Here is a 27,335-nt window from a genome sequence, read left to right as displayed (position 1 = left end):
CTGCCTCCAAGCTCAGTAATACAAACAGAAACGAATGGATTACTGGTAAACATAATCACTAGTTCAATTGTAGAAAACTGGCTCAACTTGTCATTAAATTTTGTGGTTAGCGGTTAAAGATGCTTGGCAAAAGATTATCACAGTTATTGACATTTATAGTTCCCAGAACTAAATTCAAAGCTGGAAAGGGTAATACGGGATTTCTTTTTAAATGTGCAATCCATAATTTCGGTTTCCTCTGGAAACCATTTACTGTACTTTTCACAGCTGAAATTTTGCAATATTTTCCTTGTAATTGGAGGTTTAGCTCACTTAATTTTGAGGTGGTATCTGCCGAGAAATCTAAATTTGGGAGGCACAATATCTTGTCAGTTTCTCGACTATAAGGCCTAGAACACAATTTCAGAAAATCTGGTTTCTCATCCAGAAGATTGCAGAATCATTGTAGAGTTCTCCCCCTAATAACAAGGAGAAAATGGTAAGCTCCACAACCAAATTTCCCAGAAACTTGGCTCAATGGAAGTGGGGTCAAAGACAGCGAACACGTGTCTCGGCTTACCCCTACAAACTCGACCATTTCCGGGAAAAAGACTAGCAAAGTTTTCAAGGTACTCTGTGTGCATTTTAGCACACAATAAGTACAACTGAAGCGGTTGCACAGTTGCTAGTGTTGTGGCTTCACATTCTCACACCCCATGTTTGAAATCCAATTATTACTTTTATTTTCATTTTTCATTTATCTAGCAATGTCCCTGAAACACTGCCACGCAAATTTTTTCAATGTATGTTGGAATAAAATTGTCATTATTCATCTATTAATTGTCTGTCTCACAACTGAATTAAAAATAAGAAGAGAAGAATGAGAAAATCATTTTAAATTTTTTTAGTGAAATCCCTGTAGTGTATCTTGATTCATAATCAATAACAGCTACCAATTTGCAGAAACAATGCTGCGAAATTATTGCCAACGCATGAAATCTTCAGCAATGTTAATGACGTTTCTTTCCCAAGTAAGATTCATACGAAGAAATATCACTGTGATAAACCTGCCTTTGCACGATGTTCATGGTGTTTGGAATTTCGTTGCAATTGGTATCAACCAAGGAAATGCACCAACCCTTCCTGAAGAGTAAATATAAGAATAGAATGTAAGAATTGATATAAGAATGAAATATAAGAGTATGAGAATTTAAAAAGATTGAAATTTCTGAAAATACCATTCGCATATAATCTTACGCATTTTGGTTGGCGAAAACCACAGCCATTTTTGTAAATTACGCAGTTAGGAATACTGAATTTTTAACATACCCATATATAATGAATGTATGACACTTATTGTGAAACCCAGTTATAATTTTACATTTAATGTAACACCCTTGTATTCTCTAATTTAATATGAATAATTTTTGTAGTAAATTTCTACAAACATGGGTAGATAAACGAAGTTAAATAAATTTAAAGAAGAATCGGGTTTCAAACACTGGGCACAAAAGTTTTAGAGCTGCGATGCTGCCCGCTGTCCCACCGCTTCGGTTCAACTTTCAGCAATGCTAGAAGGTGTACAAATTACGGTGATAACTTTGACCGCCATTTTCTTAGAAACGGTCAAGTTTCTATGGGTAAGCTTATTTTGGACCCTCTGGAGTTCTGGGAAATTGGACGACGGTACCTTTCATGTTCTCCTTGTAAGCCACTTTACGTCTGCATGGAGAATTGTGTCACCATGCTCACACACTGATATATTCAAAAACATATCTGAACAATCGGTGACATGTAGAAGACAAACAGATATAATTTACTACAGGAGTTACATCTGTAACATGGCTCAACTTAAAAACCTTTGCTCATGAAGCTTTCTGGTGGATGATATAGTGATACAAGTTTGAAAATTAATCATCTTTAGCCCAAAGAACAAGAAACCCATTATTTTTTTCCATTCATCTATATCTATATTCCACAAGCCACCTGACGGGGGTGCTGGAGAGTACTTCTGGCACGGACTTTTCCCATCGTGGTCATTTCGTGAGGTATATGTGGGAGGAAGTAATATGTTGACTGACACTTCCCAGAATGTGCTGTCACAAAATTTCAATAGTGAATGTCTCTGTGATGCACAAAACCTCTCTTGCAATTTCTGCCACCAAAGTTTGTACAGTCCCTCAGTAATGCTCTCACACCGACTAAACAATCCTGCCCTCCCCCTCTCTCTCTCTCTTCCTCCCTCTCCCTCTCCCCTACTACTCCTACCTGGTAACGGACCCAGAATACTCGAGAATTGGTCAAACAAACTCCTTGTAAGCCACATATTTCATGGATGAGCCCTATCTGTTGTTAATGCAACAAGTTTAGAGTGTGGAAAGTTGGTACCTTCAGCAAATTTCAGGAACGCATTAATATGTCTTCTCCCCTCGGCAGCACTTTTACAAACTACTCCTTAACTGTAAAATTGTGAAACACTAGTCTAACAAATAAACACAACTCTCCAGTATCAGAAATATACACATTCTCATCAAACTGGAGCAAAAATAGTCACACGACTGCCAGTCCTGATATAACTTACATTCTAAATTTTTAGAAATTTCTTCAACACATCTAGCAGCAGCTTGGGAGTCAACTAAAGTCCTTTTATAGAAGAAATAAGTGCAGATTTATCTTTGTGGGCATCAAACAGATTCCACAGCATTGACCATTGTCTAGTAACTACTTTCCTGACACTGGAAGGTTTTTCTTTTTGCTAAAACTTAACATACTTAGCAAGAGACCATTGTCACATTACTAATTTGCTGAGCTGGCTTAGTAAACACAGTTTACTATCATGTTAATTTAGATTTTAAGTTTCTAACTTTATGTTTTAATAATTCAGAATAAACTGGAAAGTTACTATTAAATTTTGTGAGATTTGTGGAAAAATGGCACACTATATTACATTTCCTGGGAACAGATAAACTGTTGTTACACAATAAACACACGGGTTTTCCTCTGAATTTGACAAAACAATCAGTCTGTGGTAAAACTGTAAGTTCTTTGCCTTTTAGCCACATTAAGTTCTTTGTCTTTTAGCAACACTGTATTAAGAATAATCAACCACACAAAAGACACATAACTGACTCTCCACTCACAAGTTCTCATGTTATACTGCATAGCATGAAAACATTGCACAGGAAGAACTATCCATATAAACAACAATGTTTAAGAGGAGCAAACTTATTATTTGTGGCAAAGCTTCGTTGGGGTTAATGTGACTCTGTCTTCTATTCCCAACAATTGAGGTCTAATTTTTATTTGGGGAAATAATGAGTACAGCTTTGAGTGTACAAAAAATAGTTTTTTTCTGAAATTTTAGTTAATATCATAAATTGTCAGAACAAAAATCTGTTTACAAATGGTACAAGAAGAACATATCAGGGGCACAACGGTGCCCGGGGCCACTGTGTCGCAGAGACGTGGCTTAAAGAGTGAGGGAAATTATATTCCAAGTGTGACAGGTGAGCTTGCAAGTATTATCTTCACAACATACAATTCACAGTACTGCTGACAAAACGTACACTCACAAGCCAAAACATTATAACCAACACACACTGCAAGAATGAATACACACTGCAAGAATGAATACACACTGCAAGAATGAACACACACTGGTGGAGCCGCGAACACGTGATACAGTACGTAAAGTACACAGGTAGAGCAGAAATTAATGGTGAATGATTGTAGCAATGATATGTACTGCAAAAGGGGAAATCCACTGATGTAACTGACTTTAACAAATGACAGAGTGCTATGGCCCAATGCCTGGGAATGAGAATCTTGGAAACAAAAGTGGTCAGCTGTTGACTTCCTAATGTCGTTAGCATCTACGATAAGTGGCTGAATGGTGGTGGTGGTGGTGGTGGTGGTGGTGGTGGTGAGGGGTGGTGGTGGGGAGGGGTGGGGGTTGGTGGGGGGGGGTGGAGGGGGGGGGAGGGAGGTGAAAAGGTGTCCGACATCCACGTCTCGTCACAGAATGTGGAATCGGAGGTTTCCCCATTGTGTAAAGTGGGATTGCAGCAATAAGTAACGGATCGGTTAACAGATTACAATGCTGGTGAGGGCACGACTGTTTTGGAGCACACCATTCAGCGCTCTGCAGCAGATGCCCCTTTTTAACCCAATGACACCAATAATTACGATTTCCGAGGGTACACAAGCATCAAGATTTGACCGATCGATGGAAATGTGTAACCGGGTGAGATGCATTGTATATCATAATACACCAGGTTTGAACGGCTACCCAAAACGCGCATTACACCACAGGTGCAGTCTTACGGACAGAAGAGTATGCTGTGGGGGGTTCACCTGGACTTCCGTGGAACTTGAGGCAGCAATCGAAGGCACTGCAACAGCTGCAGGCTACCTGGACATTATTGTAGACCAGCTGCATCCCCTCACTCTCTACGTATGCCAGGAAGCTATGACATTTTCCAGCAGGACAACTGTCCACGTCACAGTGCCAGAATCATACTACAGTGGTTTGAGGAGGAGGATGACAGCGAATTCATGTCGATGTTATGGCCACCGAATTCACCTGATCTGAACTCGACGGAACACATCAGGGACACTATCTGGCACCAATTCTGCACCCACAAACTGCTGGCCCACAATTTCCAGAAACTGTGTGACCTGTGCACAGACAACTGGTGGCGCATACCTCCAGAAACCTGTGAAGGACTCGTCAAATCCGTGCTGCGCACAGTCGCTGCCGTATTGCGACCCAGAGGCAGACCAAAATAGTATTAAGCAGGCAGTCTCAATGTTTCCCTCATACACATACCGGGTGAGTCGCATAAGGCATAACTCTCATTTTATTTCACGAATAGTTCAAGATAGTAGAACAAGGGTCCTAGCAAACAGTGGGAAGTTGACGTGTAAAGCACAACTCTGCAACAGTTGGAAAAATTTCTGCCGACCTAGGTGCACATACGGCTGACTATAAGGGGAGGGGGTACAAGTAACCTCACAGATTAAGATACTTTTAATGGTGAGTGGAGGGGAGGGCTGACAGCAACACACGGCGTTGACCATAGTAATGTTAATACTTTCTATTTCGCAATCTTACTCTTACGAGGGTTTACGAATGATGTGTTACTTAAGAAATATATTTACAATATTATTATTATTTTTATTATTATTTTATATTTTTATTATTTTATTTTTATTATTTTTATTTTATATTATTTTACATAAAAGTACTATTTGAAACATTTTGTAGGGTGACATGATAACATACAATCAACTTAAAAACATATACATCGTACTTACAGAAGAGCTGACTACCTCTTTTTCTAAAAAATTATGTACAAGAACATATTTAACAAAAATTCCTCTTTTATAGGAGTCTAAGAGAAGTTATGTTACTTGTTTCAAAGAGAAATGAAGAATGTAAAACATGTTATAATGTGTTAAAATTGGAATATATAAACAAAATATCAAGAGGAAAAAACAGGTCGCTGCTTATCGTAAATAAGACACATCGTGTTGCAGATAGACACAATTAAAAGACACACATAGCTTTTGACCACGGCCTTCATCAGTAAGAGAGAGACCACTGATGTTATTTTATTTCAATAAAACAGAAGCCATTTGGTGACAAAAACACACATTTCCTTGGAGTCGCAAGCCGGATTTAAAACATCTTCACTGATTTCAGAAATAACCTCAGAAAAAAGTAGGCCCCTTGAAACAAGAGTATAAGGCAGGGAGGAATTGTGTAAACCAACACTATATGTGACTGCCAAAAAAATGTTGGTTCTACTATGTTTGTTATTGTCGGTTATTACCCACTGTGTTATATCTACTATTTTACAAGTATTTGTGATTTTTATTTAGAGAAATGTATAAGTACATAGCGTACAAACTGCCAGCGACTGACACCATTTTCTTCTTCTTGTCACCCATACTTTCTAACATATAAACTACTTTTGAAGTGCCAAAATATACTGCAACAATAAAATGCCACACTGTACAACGTGCTCGCAGTGAGACAGTTGCAATTCCTGGAATCCATCGCCCACGGTCTCTGGCCTGCTGAGTAGCACCACAGTCCCGGGTCCAGGGATAAATCGGGAAAATCCGCTGCATTATGCCCCACACAAACAGACCGGGCCTGCGGGCAGATCGGTGAGACTAGATCAGACTGACAGGGCCTGCATATTAGAGGCAAACGAATGGCTTCAGATCAGCAGGCCCAGATACCCACAGAAACAGCCTCCAGTTTTGGCCCACCGTGGAAATCCACTCGTGTGGCCAGATATTCACGAGCCACAGACAGCATGTCGATGAAATAACACCGTGGTGATCAGTCCGTGCAACAGATAACTTGTTCAAACACTCTGAGAATCAATAATAATGAGGATAGGTAGCAACTCACTGTAAAGATGATTGCTGAGCCACAGACTGGCACGTAGAAAAGACAATCGCACTCACGAGTAAATTTTCAGCCGTAGCTTTTGTCAGGAAAAGAGAGAGCGCGCGCGCACACACACGTTCACACAATCACTCAGACACAACTCGTGCACACGTGACTACCGTCTCTGGCCGCTGCATCTACAGCCTCTGAGAATCTCGAAACAAACCACTCCTCGTGCCTCCCTGCCTCTCGTCGGCAGTTGCTAGGCTAGCGGCAAGAAGTGATAGCGGCACTGACTGCAAGCTGAGGAGAGTGGCAGGAAGAGGACAAGCAACAGAATGAGGGAGTAGGGAAGTGGCACACATACTCATACGGACCCAGCCAGCGACGATGCACGACACCTCAGTAAAGAAACCATTTCATCTACTGATACAAAAATGAGATTTTTCCAGTGTTCCTTTCAAATTTCACAGACATTTTCCCGATTTCCCTGATGTGTTTGAAATTCCCCGATTTCCATAATCTGTGGCAACCCTGTACTTCCGTATCTCTGTGAATAAAAACATTTCGAGCATTTATCATACACCATAAATGTTTCTTTGTGGCTATCATTAGCAAAGAACCATATTTCGATAATCTGAACCATTTATGAAATATAACTACACGGTCTATTCAAAAAATTCTGAAACATTCGTTATTTCTCGCCAGAATTTTCATTGTCGTAAGTCTGTTAGTTATCGTTCAGTGCTGTATCGAGCAGAACATTGTTACGCACAGATGCGAATTTAGAGATGGCAGAGTTAGAGGAGCAACACACGTGCATTAAATTTTGCGTGAAACTAAAGAAAACGTTCACAGAGACATCAAATTATGCTGGAATCCTACGGTGATGAGCACTTAAGCCGTACTTAGTGTTACGAGTGGTTCACCTGATTTAAAAATGGACAAACAGAAGTTAAAGATGACCCTTTCAGGAAACCCTTCGACGTCTAACGAAAATGCTCGTGTCGGGAATGTCAAAGAAATTGTGTGTGGTAATCAAAGATTGATTGTCCGAGAGATTGCAAAACAGTGTAACATTTCAGTTGGGTTATGTCACGAAATCCTGACACGGCATCTCATAATGCACTGTGTTGCCACAAAAGTTCGTCCCATAGCTCCCAAGTCAAGACTAAAAAGACCTTCGCCTCGCCATCTGTGAAGGGCTTTTGGACCGTGCAAATGAGAATGACACGTTCCTTAAGAGAATCATAACTGGTGACGAGACGTGGGTCTATGCTTATGATGTTGACCAAGGTTCAGGCACGGGCAAATTGGTGAGAAAAAAAAATTATGCCACACAACTTGACTAGAAGAAGGCATATACTGATAGGACACATTCTATGTCATCAAGGAATAGTAAATTTGGTAATTGATGGGAGGGGGTAAAAATTTTAGGAGCAGCCAAAGGCTTGAGCACAGTAAGCAGTTTCAAGTGGATGTAGTTTGCAGTGGTTATGCAGAGATGAAGAGACTTGAACAGAATAGAGTAGGGCGGAGAGCTGTGTAGTAGCAGTGGTGGGTGAGGTTGTGGTAGTGGTAGCAGTAACATTTATACAAACTATTATCACACAACCAAAGGAAATTTGAGTGTTAACAGACCTTCACCAATGGGAAGGCTGATGAGTAAATTTTGTGTTCTGCGGTAGGAACAGATGTGCACAGCCACAGAGTGGGAACTGACCTTCAGGGAGTCCATGGCGGAGACTTGCTGGCGCGTCGCCTCGAAAAGTCGGTCGACCGTCATCTCGGCAGCGGCCCGGAACTGCTGCTGGCGTGCCGCGTAGCAGACCGACCGTGCGCGGTTGTTCATCAGGTGGTAGGCGTTCCACATGTCCGCATCCATACGCTGAGTGCAATCCCGTATACTCTGGAGACAGAAAGGTGGAGGTGCACCTTTAGATTTCTACTGTTTGTGGGAAAATTTACACATTGAGATGAGTTTACAAAATTAATGGATCATTAAATAACAATACAAGTTATTCATACATACCTGCAGGGTTTCAGAAGAAGAATGCACGAAAACTGCAAGTCGTGTGGAAAAGGGGACAAGTGTTGGTGGATAGAATATATCTACCAGTTTAGATATGCAACACAGGGTGAGTCTCCAGGTTTTCCCCAGGTTTCTGGAGGGTGTTCCTTAGGTTATTTGGAACAAAAAATGTAAATAAAGTAATGGGATCAGATCCATAATTAATGAGCTACAGTAGTAGAAAAACTCAGGAAAATGGCAGAAAAAAACTTTTATTGTGGGATTTCACTATCAAAAATGCACATATAATTAATTTAAACAATTCTGTAGCAGTCTCTTGTACTCAGAGTGGATTTAAAACAAGTATTCACAACTTCCTCCCTGCATTTGAAGACAAAGACTCGCACAGGAGTGAACCGCACGAGTAGCATTTCGTAATTTCACACGCTCATTCCTTACTGATGTTGCAGCATCGAAAATGCATAGTATCAATTCTCGTGTTTCCATTTTAACTTCGTACACGATGTCTTTCATCCATCCCCAGATGCAGTAATGTAAGGGTGTTAAATCTAGGGATCTGGCAGTCCAGTCGATAGGGCCCCCGTGACCTATCCGTCGATGTGGGAATTGCTGATTAAGGTAATTCGTTACCACACGGTGAAAATGTGTAGGTGCCCGGTCATGTTGGACATACGTGTGGCATCTTGTTTCCAGACAAATGTCTTCAAGAAGCTGTGGGGAGTCTTCCCATAAAAAGTTATCGTACATTTGACCATTTAAATTTCCCGGAACAATAAACGGCCCCAGTAACTGGTCACACACAATACCACACTAGACACTGACACAGAATGTGTGTTGAAATTGAGATACTACCGTGGCATGGGGATTTTCGTCTGCCCAGACATGCACATTATACATGTTGTTGATGCCTCATCACTGTACATTATGAAGCGATAGAGATGCCAATTTCCATGTAACCAGATACAAAAGTGTAAACGGTTGGCACAATCATGTGGCTCTAAATGATGAACTTTCTGCACATGAAAAGGATACAGTCCATTCTCATGAAGGCTCCTACATACCTTAGAATGTGAAATGTTCAATCGGGTAGCTAGGTGTCTGGTACTCTAACGAGGACTGTGCTCTACTGAATTAAGAATGTAGTCCTCTTCTTGAATGTCACGATGTCTTTCGGAGTGAATACGAATATGGGAAGAGTACCAGTTTCTAGCAATGTTGGGTACGTCGCACTAAATGTTTTGGCACTCGGGATCCTACGATTAGGATACCGACGGTGCTCTTCGGCAACAGCAGCTTTCGCATTACCGTCACAGAAGCCCAAAATGTACACCGTCTCTCCGTACTCCTGCGATGAAAACTTGCACAGCTTTGCAAAGTGTACTGTACACAGGTGACGATAACAGTAAACAGTGACTGCAGTATCAGCAACACGGTTGTTATGCAAATGTACCACTTGCTGCACTTGTCTACCTAAGACTGATTGTGTGTTCTGCGAACACAAGTGTAGCACTCCGTACACCGTGGCACGTTTCGGAACTCTGTCGTAGCCCCCGAATTATTGATCTGATCACATTACTGTATTTACATTTTTTGTTCCAAATAACCTACGGAATAACCTCCAGCAACCGGGGGAAAACCTCAACGACTCACCCTGTAATGCATTCTGGCAGAGTTGGACTGTGTACCAGTGGGGGCAGTCGTGCTGGAGCTCGCCATATAATGGAGCGACACATGTGTTGTGTGCTCTCAAATCTGCAAAATCTGAGTTCACTGTGAGCAGTCAGTTACAATTTCGTGTCAAATAGAAAGCAGAAGTTCCAACAGACAAAACGGTCCACGGGTAGTACAATATACTCCACGAGACTGTATGCTAATGTGGCACGAAGAATACTGGCAACTCGTGCAAATTCCTCAGTGTAACAATTTGTAGGGATGTGGAACGGAGCAACCAGAAGAGCTCAGTCACAGGTAAAGCGTGTGGCCAACTTGGGTCAATCAGTAGAATACTAGGGAAATGCAATTAGTCCACAAAAGAGACTGCTTACAAATCACTCTTGCAATCCATCCTAGAATAAGTGTGTGGGACCCGTACCAAACAGGAGCAATGGGGAATATTGAACATATACAGGGAAGGTGGGGGAGTGCACAGAGATGCTAAAAACACTGAACTGATGGACACCTGAGGATGGATGCAAACTTTCCTGAAAAAGGCTACTTACATAGTTTCAAGAATGAGCTTTAAAGGATGACTACGAATATACTACAACTCCCTATGTATCACTCCTGGAGGGATTGTGAGAACAATATTAGACTAATTACTGGGTACACAAAGGCATTTAAACAGGCATTCTCTCCACGATCCATATTCGAATTGAACGGTAAGAAGCACTAATAACTGGTGCAATGGCAAGCACCATCTACCACACACTTCCCAGTGGTTTGCAGAGTACAGACATAGATATAGATATAGAACAGCCTCAACATTGGATTGGATGTGCTTCCCATCACGGCACTTCTCTCTTCCTGTGGCCCCTGTACTCACCTGACATAATACCGTGAGATTTCTTTTTATCTGGTTACATCAAAGATCATTTGCTCCTGAGTCTTAATTTGAAAGAGTTGCAAGGAAGGATAATTAATGAGGTCGCTGATATCGACTGTAATGTGTCGGTGTGAGTAAAGCGAGAGTTTGACTGTGGTATTGACTTGCCTGTAGTGAGCACCTGTAATGAGAATTGAAAACTAGGATACACGCACTGCCCACTGGCGTGTGTGTACTTGCTCTGTGCCCTGTTTCGTGCAGTCGTCTCGTGAAACCCCAGAAGTTCTAATGAATAACCCTGTACATTAAGCTAGGGTAGTTCGGAATATCCGGACGGCAACCGTTTCGTCGAAAGATTTCCCTGAGAATTTCAGATTTTTCCTGGTTCAAAATTTCCTGAACCAATTTTTGTCGCAAATTGCAGCAAGTCTTACTTTATTAGTTTTCCGTGCCACAAATTATTTGGGTTGATACGTCACTCATTAGTGATTATTCCAACTTCATCCATTACAGAAAATGTGATACCTACGAAACTAATGATTCTTTGTTTGTTTGTTATTCAATAAATACTGTTCAGTTGTAATACTCTGTAGGATACTGAAGTCGAATTTTAAATATAACTTCCAGCATTACTGTCACCGAACCGTGCCATTCGGGTGTGCAGCACGCTTAAATATACGAGACGGCCTCACAGCATTGCACACTGAAGTGTTGCCACTGAAATATAACATCGTGGACTTTGCTAGCAATGACACATCGTGTTTCAAACCAGACGATCATCAGATTACGGTAACTGTTAACATTAAGCTAGAGACAGAGAGAAATTCGGTAAAGTATTACTTTGAACTGAAATTAGTAAAAAAGGACTGTGACTTGACTATTCATTTCTGATCTATGAAACACGGAAACTGAAAGATAGGCAAGTATTTATATAAAAAAATTAAAATAAAAAACTTAACTATTGTGCAAGTTATGAATCTACACTTACAAGATGAATTCCTAAGCATAGCTGCTCTCTCAGTCACAAAATGTGAAACAGACACCACCAATCATTTCCAGAACAGACCCTGTATTTCCAGTAAACAATTTCTTTGAGAATTCACAGTATTCCAGACAAGCTCGACACCGAATATGAAGTGTGATCAAAATATAATAGGATTTTTTTAATTTCGCAGCCTTTACACATCCTATTTTCAAACTTCTTTTATCTTGTGGGTAGAGATCTGTCTGATGAATGTTTGCCTTTTCAGCTGTTGTGAATATAGAATATTGTTGACAGTCAAAAAGATTCTGTGTTTTCGAGCGTTTCAAGAATTTGCATTAAATTTTGCTTTAAAAAATGGAATAAATTGCAGTCTGCATTCGAAATGTTGCCTATGGCTTTTGGCGAATCTACTATGAGGAAGAGAAGAGTTTACAAGAGGTATAAATGTTTCAAAGAGGATCGAGAAGATGCTGAAGACGACGACCGCACTAAATGCCCCAGAACATCAATTGCTGATGACAATGCAGAGCAAGTACAGAAAGTGGCTCTGGAAAATCAACAAATCACCATCAGAGAGGTTTCTGACAGTAGTAGTTGTAGTTGTAGTTGTAGTAGTAGTAGTAGTAGTAGTAGTAGTACTTGTGCCCTTCAGTTCAGAGACTGGTTTGATGCAGCTCTCCATGCTACTCTATCCTGCAAGCTGCTTCATCTCCAAGTAACTATTGCAACCTACATTCTTCTGAATCTGCTTAGTGTATTCATCTCTTGGTCTCCCTCTACGATTTTTACCCTCTGCGCTACCCTCCAATACTAAATTGGTGATCCCTTCATGCCTCAGAATATGTCCTACCAACCGATCCCTTCTTCTACTCAAGTTGTGCCACAAACTTCTCTTCTCCCCAATCCTATTCAATATCTCCTCATTAGTAATATGATCTACCCATCTAATCTTCAGCATTCTTCTGTAGCACTACATTTCGAAAGCTTCTATTCTCTTCTCGTCCAAACTATTTATCGTCCACATTTCACTTCCATACATGGCTACACTCCATACAAACACTTTCAGAAACGACTTCCTGACACTTAAATCTATACTTGATGTTAACAAATTTCTCTTCTTCGGAAATGCTTTCCTTGCCATTGACAGTCTACATTTTATATCCTCTCTACTTCCACCATTATCAGTTATTTTGCTCCCCAAATAGCAAAACTCCTTTACTACTCTAAGTGTGTCATTTCCTAATCTAATTCCCTCGGCATCACCCGATTTAATTAGATTACATTCCATTTTCCTCGTTTTGCTTTTGTTGATGTTCATCTCATATCCTCCTTTGAAGACCCTGTCCGTTCTATTCAACTGCTCTTCGAGGTCCTCTGCTGTTTCTGACAGAATTACAATGCCATCAGCGAACCTCAATGTGTTTATTTCTTCTCCATGGATTTTAATACCTACTCCGAACTTTTCTTTTGTTTCTTTTACTGCTTGCTCGACATACAGATTGAATAGCATCGGGGAGAGGCTACAATCCTCTCTCACTCTCTTCCCAACCACTGCGTCCCTTTCATGTCCCTCGACTCTTATAACTGCCATCTGGTTTCTGTACAAATTGTAAATAGCCTCTCGCTCCCTGTATTTTGCCCCTGCCACCTTCAGAATTTGAAAGAGAGTATTCCATTCAACATTGTCAAAAGCTTTCTCTAAGTCTGCAAATGCTAGAAACATAGGTTTGCCTTTTCTTAATCTATCTTCTAAGATAAGTCGTAGGGTCAGTAATGCCTCACGTGTTCCAACATTTCTACGGAATCCAAACTGATCCTCCCAGAGGTCGGCTTCTGCCAGTTTTTCCATTCGTCTGTAAAGAATTCGTGTTAGCATTTTGCAGCTGGGACTTATTAAACTGATAGTTTGGTAATTTTTACAACTATCAACACTTGCTTTCTTTGGGACTGGAATTATTATATTCTTCTTAAAGTCTGAGGGTATTTTGCCTGTTTCATACATCTTGCTCACCAGATAGTAGAGTTTTGTCAGGGCTGTCTCTCCCAAGGCTATCAGTAGCTCTAATGGAATGTTGTCAACTCCTGGGGCCTTGTTTCGATTCAGGTCTTTCAGTGCTCTGTCAAACTCTTCACGCAGTATCATATCTCCCATTTCATCTTCATCTACGTTCTTTTCCATTTTCATAATATAGCCCTCAAGTACATCGCCCTAGTATAGAGCCTCTATATACTCCTTCCACCTTTCTGCTTTCCCTTCTTTGCTTAAAACTGGGTTTCCATCTGAGCTCTTGATACTCATGCAAGTGGTTCTCTTTTCTCCAAAGGTCTCTTTAATTTTCCTGTAGGCAGTATCTGTCTTACCCCTAGTGATATACGCCTCTACATCCTTACATTTGTCCTCTAGCCATCCCTGCTTAGCCATTTTGCACTTCCTGTCGATCTCATTTTTGAGACGTTTGTACTCCTTTTTGCCTACTTCATTTACTGCATTTTTGTATTTTCTCCTTTCATAAATTAAATTCAGTATCTCTTCTGTTACCCAAGGATTTCTACTAGTTCTCGTGTTTTTATCCACTTGATCCTCTGCTGCCCTCACTATTTCATCTCTCAAAGCTGCTTCTACTGTATTTCTTTCTCCTGTTCTTGTCAATCGTTCCCTAATACTATCTCTGAAACTCTCTACAACCTCTGGTTCTTTCCGTACATCCAGATTCTATCTCCTTAAATTCCCACCTTCTCGCATTTTCTGCAGTTTTAATCTACAGTTCATAACCAATAGATTGTGGTCAGAGTCCACATCCACCCCTGGAAATGTATTACAATTTAAAACCTGGTTGCTAAATCTCTGTCTTACCATTATATAATCTATCTGATATATTCTAGTATCTCCAGGGTTCTTCCATGTATACAACCTTCTTTCATGATTCTTGAACCAAGTGTTAGCCATGATTAAGTTATGCTCTGTGCAAAATTCTACCAGGCGGCTTCCTCTATCATTCCTTATTCACCTACAACTTTTCCTTATCCTCCTTTTCCTACTATCGAATTCCAGTCCCCCTTGACTATTAAATTTTCATCTCCCTTCACTATCTGAATAATTTCTTTTATCTCATCACACATGATGAGATAATGTGAGCATATTCTTTGGCTCACGCCAAGCAACTTTTTGAGATGTTTTGGCACGAAAACTGTAGCAGCAAAGTTTGTTCCGAAATTGCTGAATTTCAACCAAAACCAATATTGCCTACACATCGCTCAGGAATTGCTCACTGAAGTCAACAACATTCCAGAACTACCAAAGACGCTTATGACAGGTGATGAAACATAGGTACAGTGATACAACGTTGAAACCGAGGTCCAGTTGTACCAATGGAAACTGTGAAGAGCGAAGACAGGAAAAAAATTGACAAGTTCAATCGCATGAGAAGGTTCTTCTCACCGTTTTCTTCGATTACAATTGGATAGTGCACCACAAGTTCCTGCTTTATCGTCATATGGTCAATAATTAATACTACCTGGAAGTTACACACTGTTTGCATAAAGCTATCTGAAGAAAACGGCCAGAATTGTGGCAAAACCACTCATGAAAACAGCATCATGATAATGCTCCAGCTCAGACTTCAATGCTTTTTTGTGATTTTTTGGAGAAAAAAGGAACACCATTATGTGGCCTCAATCACAATATTCGCCACACATAGCCGCTGTGACTTATTTCTATTTCTGAGGTCTGAGAGAACCACGAAAGGATGTCATTTTGCCACCATTAATTAGATAAAAACAGAATCACTGAAGGAGTTCAATACACATATTGCAAAGAAGGAAAAGTCAGAAATTATTCAGAGGTCTGAAAAATCACAAATTATTAAAAACAGTGTTTTAACAGTATAAAATTAATGTTTATTGTTAACTGAAGAGGGTTGAGACCAAATATTATATTACTGTACCATGTCTAAGTATAGCAGAACCGAGCTGAGTCACATGATGTGACTGGTGGAAGTGGGGGGGGGGGAGTGGGGTTGAGGTTAAAATGTTTGAGGGAAGGCAGGTCACCAGAGTGAAGTCACTCACTTCTGTCATTTGTGTCTGCAAATCGAAGAGCAAGCAAGTCAGTCCACACTCGTTGACCCTTCTGTAGAACACCTTGTAAATCAATGGTGACTTAGTGCGCAGACACTCCTGGAAACAATTTATCTTCCACAAGATGAGTTGTGCATGGCATGTCTGGTAAGTGTTAAATTTCCACAAAATTTGTTAACATTATAGTGTACAGGTATTAGTTACTAATGTAACTACAAATACAAAGAGAATCCACGTAAATCTCCACACCACCTTGCACTGCTATTAGGGATATTAACTGTTAGTCACCCTGAATGAATGTTGTGGGCTTCTTCCAGGAAAAGTCAGTCGCCTCACAATGAGAAATGCTCGCTCTTCAGTTTGCATACACAATAACTGACTATACCCTGCCTGGCATTTCCTGTCCAGTTCTCTTATGTGAGCAGACAAACTAACTTTACTGTGCTCACGTTTAAATAGCGGAGTGACTTTCATTTTATTGAGTACTTATTTGCTGTAATTATAAGAGTTTTTATATAAAATATATTTGTATAAAAACGGCTGAGCTGTGTTTTAACTCTAGGACGCCTAAAGGGGGGGTTCGTTGAACCCACAATTATTTTATTTCCCCTGCTTTTGCCCAAGTAACTTTCATACTACATATTCCCTTTGAGCTATTGTTTGTTGGCTATTTTATGAAACATTAGTGTCAATATATTTTATAGAAAATTCCTGCTTTGTAAGAAAAAATAAATAAACTTGTTATGGGTCCAACAACCCCCCCTCCCCCCCCCCCCCCTTAGGCTACCATGCTATAGAAAATTTCCCCTAGTAGTATTTCATATTTCTCATCTCTACAACAATGCAAGTTAGTTTCTTGTCGGTTGGTATTCTTGATATACACAACAATCAGTTTACTTTCAGAGGAAGTGATTGTTGATGTCAGTCAGCTGTTATTTATCTTGTAAACTTCCAGTGAGTTAGTGCAGTTCCCTACCGTTCACACTCAGACTTAGAAATGACTAAAAGAATACGTGACTCGGCTTTAGAAAGAGTTCTGAATGAAATTTTAGATGAAGATTCTGACTCGGGGAGTGAAAGTGAATATGAGGATGGTGTTATGGAGTATGATTCAGATCGGGAAAGTGATTTGGATGTTACAGAAGATGAAGATAGCGCAGCTTCAGGCAGTGACCATCAGGATGTTGTTGTGGCCAAGTCTGGAAGAAGGTACGTAACCACAAAGCCTAGAATTCCTCAGAGCTCTGTTGCTAATATAGTAAGAGAGCAGGCAGGAGCAAGTCCAGCTGGTGTTTGCCATTCACCTGGAGATGCCTTGAAGTTACTTCTTACGCCTGACATCATGCATGTTATAGTAAAACATTCAAACGAAGAGGCAGTTAGGCGTAATGTTGCTTTGACTAATGAGAAAGAATTGTATGCCTTTATAGGATTCCTGATACTCATGGGGGCAAATAAGGACAATTCTGTCAGTGTACACGATCTTTTGTCAGACCTAATGGGTCGGCCAGGTTACAAGGGTATTATGGCAAGAGAACATTTCAAGGAACTTATTGCAATCATAAGGTTTGATGACAAAAGTACCCGCCAGCTAAGAAGGGAAGCAGACAAGTTCACAGCAATCTGTGATGTTTTCAACAAAGTGAATGATAGGTTCCCACTACTGTATAAACCAGAGGTTCACCTCACCATTGATGAGATGCTCAGCTTGTTTAGAGGGTGCTGGAACTAGTGAAATTGCAGGTAGAAGAAAGAAGTGCCAATGCAAGAGGCTTATCTAACCAAATTGTTCAATCAATGGAGACTATTCTACAAAAGAAGATCAAAGAAGTGACAACAGAAACAAGTCAGCCTCCTGTAGGGAGAGGTCGGTGCCATATTTGTGTAAGAGAAGCTAAAACAAAGAAGCAGAAGTACAACAATCTAAGTAAACCAAAACAGTATTGTGGATAGTGTCATAAATATGTGTGTAACACACATTCAGAAAAAATTGTGAAGTGTGTCTCTTGCCTTGCAGTTGAGGACTCAGAGTAGTCTATTGTATATGAAAACATCTGTATTTTGTATTTTTTTTTATTCACTCAATGCAATATTTACAACAATTAACAACATTTATAAACCAATGCCTTAGTTAAAATACATAAACCATTTTGAAAGTTGTAATTTTTCCATCAGTAAACTTATTTACAACATAGATATGAAGCCCACACCTACTACAGTAGTACAAGTTTATATGCCAACTAGCTCTGCAGATGACGAAGAAATTGAAGAAATGTATGATGAAATAAAAGAAATTATTCAGATAGTGAAGGGAGACGAAAATTTAATAGTCATGGGTGACTGGAATTCGAGTGTAGGAAAAGGGAGAGAAGGAAACATAGTAGGTGAATATGGATTGGGGCTAAGAAATGAAAGAGGAAGCCACCTGGTAGAATTTTGCACAAAGCACAACATCATCATAGCTAACACTTGGTTCACGAATCATGAAAGAAGGTTGTATACATGGAAGAACCCTGGAGATACTAAAAGGTATCAGATAGATTATATAATGGTAAGACAGAGATTTAGGAACCAGGTTTTAAATTGTAATACATTTCCAGGGGCAGATGTGGACTCTGACTACAATCTATTGGTTATGACCTGTAGATTAAAACTGAAGAAACTGCAAAAAGGTGGGAATTTAAGGAGATGGGACCTGGATAAACTGAAAGAACCAGAGGTTGTACAGAGTTTAAGGGAGAGCATAAGGGAACAATTGACAGGAATGGGGGAAAGAAATACAGTAGAAGAAGAATGGGTAGCTTTGAGGGATGAAGTAGTGAAGGCAGCACAGGATCAAGTAGGTAAAAAGACGAGGGCTAGTAGAAATCCTTGGGTAACAGAAGAAATATTGAATTTAATTGATGGAAGGAGAAAATATAAAAATGCACTAAATGAAGCAGGCAAAAAGGAATACAAACGTCTCAAAAATGAGATTGACAGGAAGTGCAAAATGGCTAAGCAGGGATGGCTAGAGGACAAATGTAAGGATGTAGAGGCGTATATCACTAGGGGTAAGATAGATACTGCCTACAGGAAAATTAAAGAGACCTTTGGAGATAAGAGAACGACTTGTATGAATATCAAGAGCTCAGATGGAAACCCAGTTTTAAGCAAAGAAGGGAAAGCAGAAAGGTGGAAGGAGTATATAGAGGGTCTATACAAGGGCGATGTACTTGAGGACAATATTATGGAAATGGAAGAGGATGTAGATGAAGATGAAATGGTAGATACGATACTGCGTGAAGAGTTTGACAGAGCACTGAAAGACCTGAGTCGAAACAAGGCCCCCGGAGTAGACAACATTCCATTGGAACTACTGACGGCCTTGGGAGAGCCAGTCCTGACAAAACTCTACCATCTGGTGAGCAAGATGTATGAAACAGGCGAAACACCCTCAGACTTCAAGAAGAATATAATAATCCCAATCCCTAAGAAAGCAGGTGTTGACAGATGTGAAAATTACCGAACTATCAGTTTAATAAGTCACAGCTGCAAAATACTAACACGAATTCTTTACAGACGAATGGAAAAACTAGTAGAAGCCAACCTCGGGGAAGATCAGTTTGGATTGCGTAGAAACACTGGAACACGTGAGGCAATACTGACCTTACGACTTATCTTAGAAGAAAGATTACGGAAAGGCAAACCTATGTTTCTAGCATTTGTAGACTTAGAGAAAGCTTTTGACACTGTTGACTGGAATACTCTCTTTCACATTCTAAAGGTGTCAGGGGTAAAATACAGGGAGCGAAAGGCTATTTACAATTTGTACAGAAACCAGATGGCAGTTATAAGAGTCGAGGGACATGAAAGGGAAGCAGTGGTTGGGAAGGGAGTAAGACAGGGTTGTAGCCTCTCCCCGATGTTGTTCAATCTGTATATTGAGCAAGCAGTAAAGGAAACAAAAGAAAAATTTGGAGTAGGTATTAAAATCCATGGAGAAGAAATAAAAACTTTGAGGTTCGCCGATGACATTGTAATTCTGTCAGAGACAGCAAAGGACTTGGAAGAGCAGTTGAATGGAATGGACAGTGTCTTGAAAGGAGGATATAAGATTAACATCAACAAAAGCAAAACGAGGATAATGGAATGTAGTCGAATTAAGTCGGGTGATGCTGAGGGAATTAGATTAGAAAATGAGACACTTAAAGTAGTAAAGGAGTTTTGCTATTTGGGGAGCAAAATAACTGATGACGGTCGAAGTAGAGAGGATATAAAATGTAGACTGGCAATGGCAAGGAAAGCGTTTCTGAAGAAGAGAACTTTGTTAACATCGAGTATAGATTTAAGTGTCAGGAAGTCATTTCTGAAAGTATTTGTATGGAGTGTAGCCATGTATGGAAGTGAAATGTGGACGATAAATAGTTTGGACAAGAAGAGAATAGAAGCTTTCGAAATGTGGTGCTACAGAAGAGTGCTGAAGATTAGATGGGTAGATCATATAACTAATGAGGAAGTATTGAAAAGGATTGGGGAGAAGAGAAGTTTGTGGCACAACTTGACCAGAAGACGGGATCGGTTGGTAGGACATGTTCTGAGGCATCAAAGGATCACCAGTTTAGTATTGGAGGGCAGCGTGGAGGGTAAAAATCGTAGAGGGAGACCAAGAGATGAATACACTAAGCAGATTGAGAGGGATGTAGGTTGCAGTAGGTACTGGGAGATGAAGAAGCTTGCACAGGATAGAGTAGCATGGAGAGCTGCATCAAACCAGTCTCAGGACTGAAGACCACAACAACAAACAAACTTATTTAATACCTGTGGGTTCGCCGAACCCCCCCTTAGGCATCCAAGTTAGAAAAAACGGCTTGGGTGTCCTAGGGTTAATATGCGAGAGTAATGTCAGTGACTTATGCAATGATGGTGAGAAAGGAACATGTGGATTGGTAAATGATAGTTACTTGAGAAAAGATTGGAAAGCTGATAGTTTCAGGAACAGAGAGCTCGGTATTGCTCGTGCATCTCGCAGAAAAGAGTACACCAGAACTAGGTCAATTAAAATATTTCTAACAGACTGTTTCATATGAGCCTTCAATAACAGCGTTCAGCTGAAGCACAATTTGATTTTAAAAGTAGCTCTGTTTTGTGTAGGAGCTAGTGACGTTGAATTTTTTGATAAACAGAAGAAAAAATCCAAAAAATGGAGACAAAATGTTTACAGTGTTCCATTCTTCAGTTACAGTAATACAATTACAATTCGTGCAGAGGAGAGGAAGGATGAATGGGGAGACACCATCCAAAGACGTATCTGCTCTGTTTGGCATCTAAAGCTGCAGATGCTAGACATCACGAGGACTGCTAGAAAAATTCTTTATAGACTCAGCACCTAAACGTAGAAAATATGGGTGCCTATGCATGAAGGAATTATTGCGTCAATGGAGGAAATATTCGATTACATAGAGGAGAACAAAGACTGCCAGTTCACCTAAGATGGGTTGTTGGAGCAAGTTTCGGTTACATTACCTCTTATTAAGACAGCCAAGAGAGACAGAGAGAAAATACAGGGACCTTATTGTTTTCAGCATAATCTGGAGGAGGAAAAAACCTGTTTTGTGCTTTCGTAGTTTGGCTGAAAAAGTTCTGAATGATGCATGATATTTTTTAAAAGGTGGAGATGAACAAGCAGAATGGGGACGTGCACTATAATCTTAAAAGATACTGAGTCAATGACATATGATAGTTCTGTTTTTCCATCTTGTGACAAATTCTGTACCGGTACTCAGGGAATGGTACCTCGTACCCTCCGTGTTTTCATGAACTGCGCTTCAGCAAAGAAAAGGAAAAAACTGAAAATTGGTGTGTGTGTGTGTGGGGGGGGGGGGGGGGGGGGGGTGTTATGTGCCAACATCTACATCCCAAGCCCTAACTGCTGTCATTCTCCCTCAATTATTCGTATCACCTGTACTATATGTTGTCGCTCTCTTCATTAACAGGAAGTTTGGATCAAAACATTGATCAATCTGCTTGCTGGATTGGAATTCAGTGGAACATATCATGAAGCACAACAGCTGGAGCTATCAACTCCTACCACACTGAAGAACCTGTCTCAAGTGGAACATTTTATCAATATACATTCAGGAATATTGATTTCAACATCTGTACTATTGACGGCGGGAATACTTTTAATTTGTGTGTGTGTGTGTGTGTGTGTGTGTGTGTGTGTGTGTGTGTGTGTCTCACCTCAGCCTCCGCTCTCCCATCACCTGTAGAGATCCAGAAGCTTAAATCAGTTCCCTCTGCCACATAGGTAGACCGCCTGGGCTTTATGGAACTTCAGGTGTTTAAATATCAGACAAACAGTGCATTACGGCAGACAACTGTCCTCGACTTTAACACGATTAGTCCGGTTCCATTGGACGTATTAACACCCACCGTGCCAGATATGCTGTGGCTCTGTGGTAAGTGACTCCATCCTATACAGCTCACGCTACGAGTACCAGCGTTCTTCCTGAATGGAAGGGATTTATGAAGACTACCAGTAAAACAATTAATGGTAAAACAAATACAGTAGGCTTTACAATATGCCACTAACAACAGCCAGCAGCAAGGTACCATAATTTATTTTGTTACTTTCGACCTATCGTCGTACGTAAGGAATCGAGAAATCTGGTCTGGGATTATTTCCACGAGACTGGGATTTAATACACTCGTAGCCTACGTGGGGTGCACTGGTCACACGTTGGCAGAAAGAAGTATTAAGTTTAGTTTATACGCAAATTCAGTTGACAAAATGTTAACTGGGAACACAGTAGAGGTGTTCAGAGGACATTTCCATTATTTTACGGACTATAAAGTCGCACCTTAATTTACCTTAATTTTTAAGGAATTTTTTAAAGAAATAACATTTTTACCATTTTTATTATTAGGGTGCAAAGCCAGACAACAACAAAAAAATTATAAAACTGAACTGACCTTTAAAATCCTGGAAAATCATTATCATATAGTTTTCGCCACTTTGCATTCAGTCATTTATTTGCACATTTAGTTTTCTTCATTTTTTCACTCCTTCTTTATTAGCCCACCAATTGCAAATGGTTTTTTCTGATGGTGGAGGGCCAAAATGCCACTCAGCTGCTCTGTTTCCACGTCGTTCTGCATATGAATTTCTTTCAATTTATAGTCCGCATCACACGAATACCTCGTACGGTTTTCCATTACAAAACTAGCTACTACCAAAAATATTGTACTGTTACCGATAACACAAATCGCATTCAATTCGAGTTCACTGGCAGTGTAGACTGCACAGGATGGACAGTGTTCTGGGCTGCATCGGCACACTACTGCTGCCAGTCGAATCCGATGTTACCAGATAAGAGATAGGTTTCCTGCGGCATCAAAGATATGGCCATTTTTAAGTCTGGCGGGAATTTTTTGTCGTAACACTGGACATTTTTATATTAATTTAGAGTATAATTTTTTGAAGAAAAAAGCGTGTCTTTTAGTCTGTAAAGTACGGTACTTGTTAAAGCTGTTCTAGCTCGGATAATTCTGGAAGATGACAGTGCCTCAGAAGAAGAAAAGAAGGGTGTTATCAACATTTTGAGCAAAGTAGAAGATGTTACTGAACAAAACATTGAGGGACATGCTTATCTCTTACCAATTTTAAGTACATTCAAGAATGAACTGGCTCATTTCAAGGACAATGACACTATTGCTGATTTGTGCATGCGGTATTTTAACACAGTTTTGTTAATGAAGTTCATAGATTTTGAGCATTTTGGAGATTGGTATGGCCATTTGGCCTGTGTTCAGGAAATGATACCATTCTTCCATGAAGGTGGTCATTGTCAACAAGCAAAATGTGCACCTCTCTACGTGCAAGACATGACAGCAATAAAAACCAAACACCCACGTGTGCTCTAGGATTCTGCAGATAAGGATTATTTCACCATAATTCGAACTGCTTCCCATTGCGCAAGAATTTTGTGAAGCAGTGGTTTAGTTACACACGACCACAGAGCAGACTCTAATGCGCTCCTTTAAAAGTTCAGATAGTGTGATGCAATGGAGAGGCATAACCAATTTCATTGTAGTGAAGTGTGTTGTAGGATCCCCTGGTGCATTTGCCATCTTATCATCATCAGAGTAGTTTATTGCAGTAACTTTTTCAAATGGTGGGCAGCACGTTGATCTACAGGTATCATGACAAAATAGGGACGGACATGACCGGGCAAAGATTTACGAGAGATTCACTGGCCATCCTCCTTTTCCAAAAACGAATTCACGTATGTCTCTGTCGACAGGGATAGTCGGAAACTCAAAAATTGGTACCACAACCGTGCAAAGTTATACCGGTTGTAATTTTAAAGGCGTAAAACAGTCTAAGAAGAATGTGATATTGCCGTGGGCTAATATGAACAATACCATAAACGTGCATGGTGAAGCAGTAACTGTAGACCCTGTGGCAATTTTCCAAAGCGCAGCCATTGAAAAAAAAAAAAAAAAAAAAAAAAAAAGTAACGATGTTGTAAAGCTTATGGAATACAAATGCCTATTCCCATTGGCTCTTTTTAATTAAGGGTGAATGAGAAAGGGAAGAAATCTTCTCTCTACAATGCTTTTCCAGAGGACAATTATGCAACTGATGACCTAAAAACGTAATAGATGGAGGCCTCCTCCTCCACTGCATGAAATGGAATGCAGGCACTAAGTCTCCCAATACTGTGGTTTTCGAAGGTTACAGTGATGTCAGCAGAACAAAACGAGCTGAGCAGAAGAGACGGATGCTCACAAACACTTCAGTTGACATCAATTTTAATGAAAACGTGACGGTCGCTGTTCAACAGGAGCATTTTCTTGCAAACAAAAAGAACAGAGCCAGTCTTATAGGACTCCTCAGTGATAACATGACAGTGAGGGTGATAGGAACTATTGTTACTACAGGTGATGCTGATGGTATTATATTGAATGTGCATTGGAGAAAACTGCCCTGCAGCCCACTGCCACGATAAAAGGGGAGGATGTCGAATTGATTGCTTTACTCGATCCTTTTTCGCAACCAGACACTAGCATATACTAGACGAAGACGTGGAGGCAAGGTTGAATCCAAAATGATTCCAACAGACAAACTCATATGATTTCCTTTTGCTAAAACTATCCTCCTACTCCTAAATGTGTTTAGCACGTGTGACAAGACCTCTACCATTTACAACAAAAGCAAAGGAAGAATGGTTAAGCTGTTCAGTCAAATTCTTAGTCAAATGAAGACAATATCCAACATCTTCACTAACCCCTCAACACCGACAGAACAGGCTGCAGAGAAAATGTTTCTGGAAAGTTACCAAGTGCCCGAATATCAGTAAGATCTGAATAAACTCCAGTACGCTGCATTCTCAAAAGCCTCAAGAAAGCCAAATCCAGACCTCGCCTCACTGCCGCCAACCACAGGAGCTGCACACCATTATTAGATTTATTGGCAATATTTTATTATTTTTTGTTTTTACTTAATATTTTTATGCCACCATTTCTTTTTACTTACAGGTGTTTGGTTACTTATTTACAGACACAACAGTGGTTCAATAACCCCCTACCTGAGTCCGTGCGGGGTTGGAACCGACAGGAGGATGGACTACTCTACCAGTGACAACCAGAGACCCAGTAGCACCTGAAGCCATACTGAACATCTTTTGTCCATGTTCTACTGGGTGTGGGGGACGATGTAGATGACAAAAAGCCAGCATTACACGTTCCGTGGTTTGCAGCACGTGCCACGGTACGTGTATATACGGTTCACTGTTACTCTATTTGCAATATGACGACGTTGATACAGCTGCTGATTTTTGAAATGTACCCTACAAGGTAAGATGTTATTTTATATTAAATGATGTAAATTTTCTGTTATTTCTGAGTTCAATGGGCATTAAAACATTACGAGAGCTGTTCAATAAAGAATGATCACAATTTTTTTACGGTCATAATTTCTCGTGCTAAAATGTAATCTTATGATATTCTCTTAGTTTAATGTGCAACAAACACACCATAGTAGTTTCACTGTTGGGACTCCTGGTTCCCGCCTGTGAGAGGCAGGCAAGGTCAGACACGTTCAGTATCGCTTACAGTCGCAGTGGAAGTAACACGAGAGGAACGACATGCGGCTTTTAAATTCTGCTTTCGTCTCAACAAATCTTCAGCTGAGGCCTATGGAGAGTCTGTTCTTCTCTACAACACAGCTCGAAGGTGGTTTAAAATGTTTAAGGAGAGGAGACAATCAATTCCGAAGGAAGATGGACCCGGTGCTCCAGTTACTGCTCTTATAGAAGAAAACATCAACACTGCTGTTGTAATTGTGAGAGAGGATTGACGAATTACCTTAAGATCACTTTCTGAAATACTGAACATTTCATTGGGTGCCACCCACACGTCGGTGACAGAAAAATTACACACGACACACGTTTGTGCGCGACGGGTTCCGAGACTGTCGATTCCTGAACGAAAGGTCACTCTTGTGCAGGTCTGTGTGCAGTTAAAAGTTGATGTTAGAGGAAGACCCGGAGTTTCTTTCAAATGTAATCACTGCTGATGACACCTGACTACATTATTTTGATGCTGAGAGCAAACAGCAAAGCTCAGTGTGGAAACCTCCTTCACCACCAACCCCCAAAAAAGCATAAGTGGTTGCTTCTGCTGGGAAAGTTATGGTCACCTCATTCTTTGATATTCATGGAATGGTTTATCAGCATGTTGTACCTATACACACATCAGTAACTGGACAATACTACAGGGATGTCCCGCAAACATTGCAAGTTCATATCGGGTGCAAAAGAGCACATTTCTGTGAGACAGGCTGGATGCTGCACCACGATGAGGTGCAGCAGCATATTGCAATGTTGTTGCTGAATCTCTTGCAAAAATCAAGACGAAGTGGATCCCTCACCCTTCCTATAGGCCAGATTTAGCCCCCTTGTGACTCTTTTCTATTCCCTAAGACAAAGAAACGCCTTCATGGGAGGCATTATCAATCATCAGAAGCAGTGGTGAAGGCGATTTTGAAAGATCTCTCAAAAAATGAAAAAGATCATCAAAATTATGAGGATGAGTAAAGGTCTGTTGTAAAAAAAAATTATTATGGTCATTCTTTATTGAACAGCCCTCGTATTTTTAATAATTTGACATTTTTCCATCTCCCGCAATGTGGAAAATATTAGTTCTAGAGCAAGAACGGAATATGACCTTTCTTGAAGGAAATTTAGTGTAGTTTAATTTTTTCATCAGTAACTGTGATCTTCAAATTATCTAAGAAAAACATAGAAAAGTGACCTTTAAATGCTTTCCGACC

The 27,335-nt window shown here is 40.3% G+C and overlaps 1 protein-coding gene across 6 annotated transcripts in view; it reads right to left on the bottom strand.

Annotated features, from left to right (window-relative positions):
* Positions 1 to 27,335, bottom strand: part of LOC126213465 (protein brambleberry-like) — a 204,607-nt gene that overhangs the window by 132,230 nt on the left and 45,042 nt on the right. For all 6 annotated transcript variants that reach the window (XM_049941241.1, XM_049941243.1, XM_049941244.1 and 3 more), the window contains exon 4: positions 8,106 to 8,291. In XM_049941241.1, coding sequence (XP_049797198.1) covers positions 8,106 to 8,291 — 186 coding nt within the window. The remainder of the gene's footprint in view (positions 1 to 8,105; positions 8,292 to 27,335) is intronic.

Source organism: Schistocerca nitens, chromosome 11 (genome assembly GCF_023898315.1).
Source record: "Schistocerca nitens isolate TAMUIC-IGC-003100 chromosome 11, iqSchNite1.1, whole genome shotgun sequence".
NCBI classification, from domain to species: domain Eukaryota; kingdom Metazoa; phylum Arthropoda; class Insecta; order Orthoptera; family Acrididae; genus Schistocerca; species Schistocerca nitens.
This window is presented reverse-complemented; position numbering and strand designations above follow the sequence as displayed.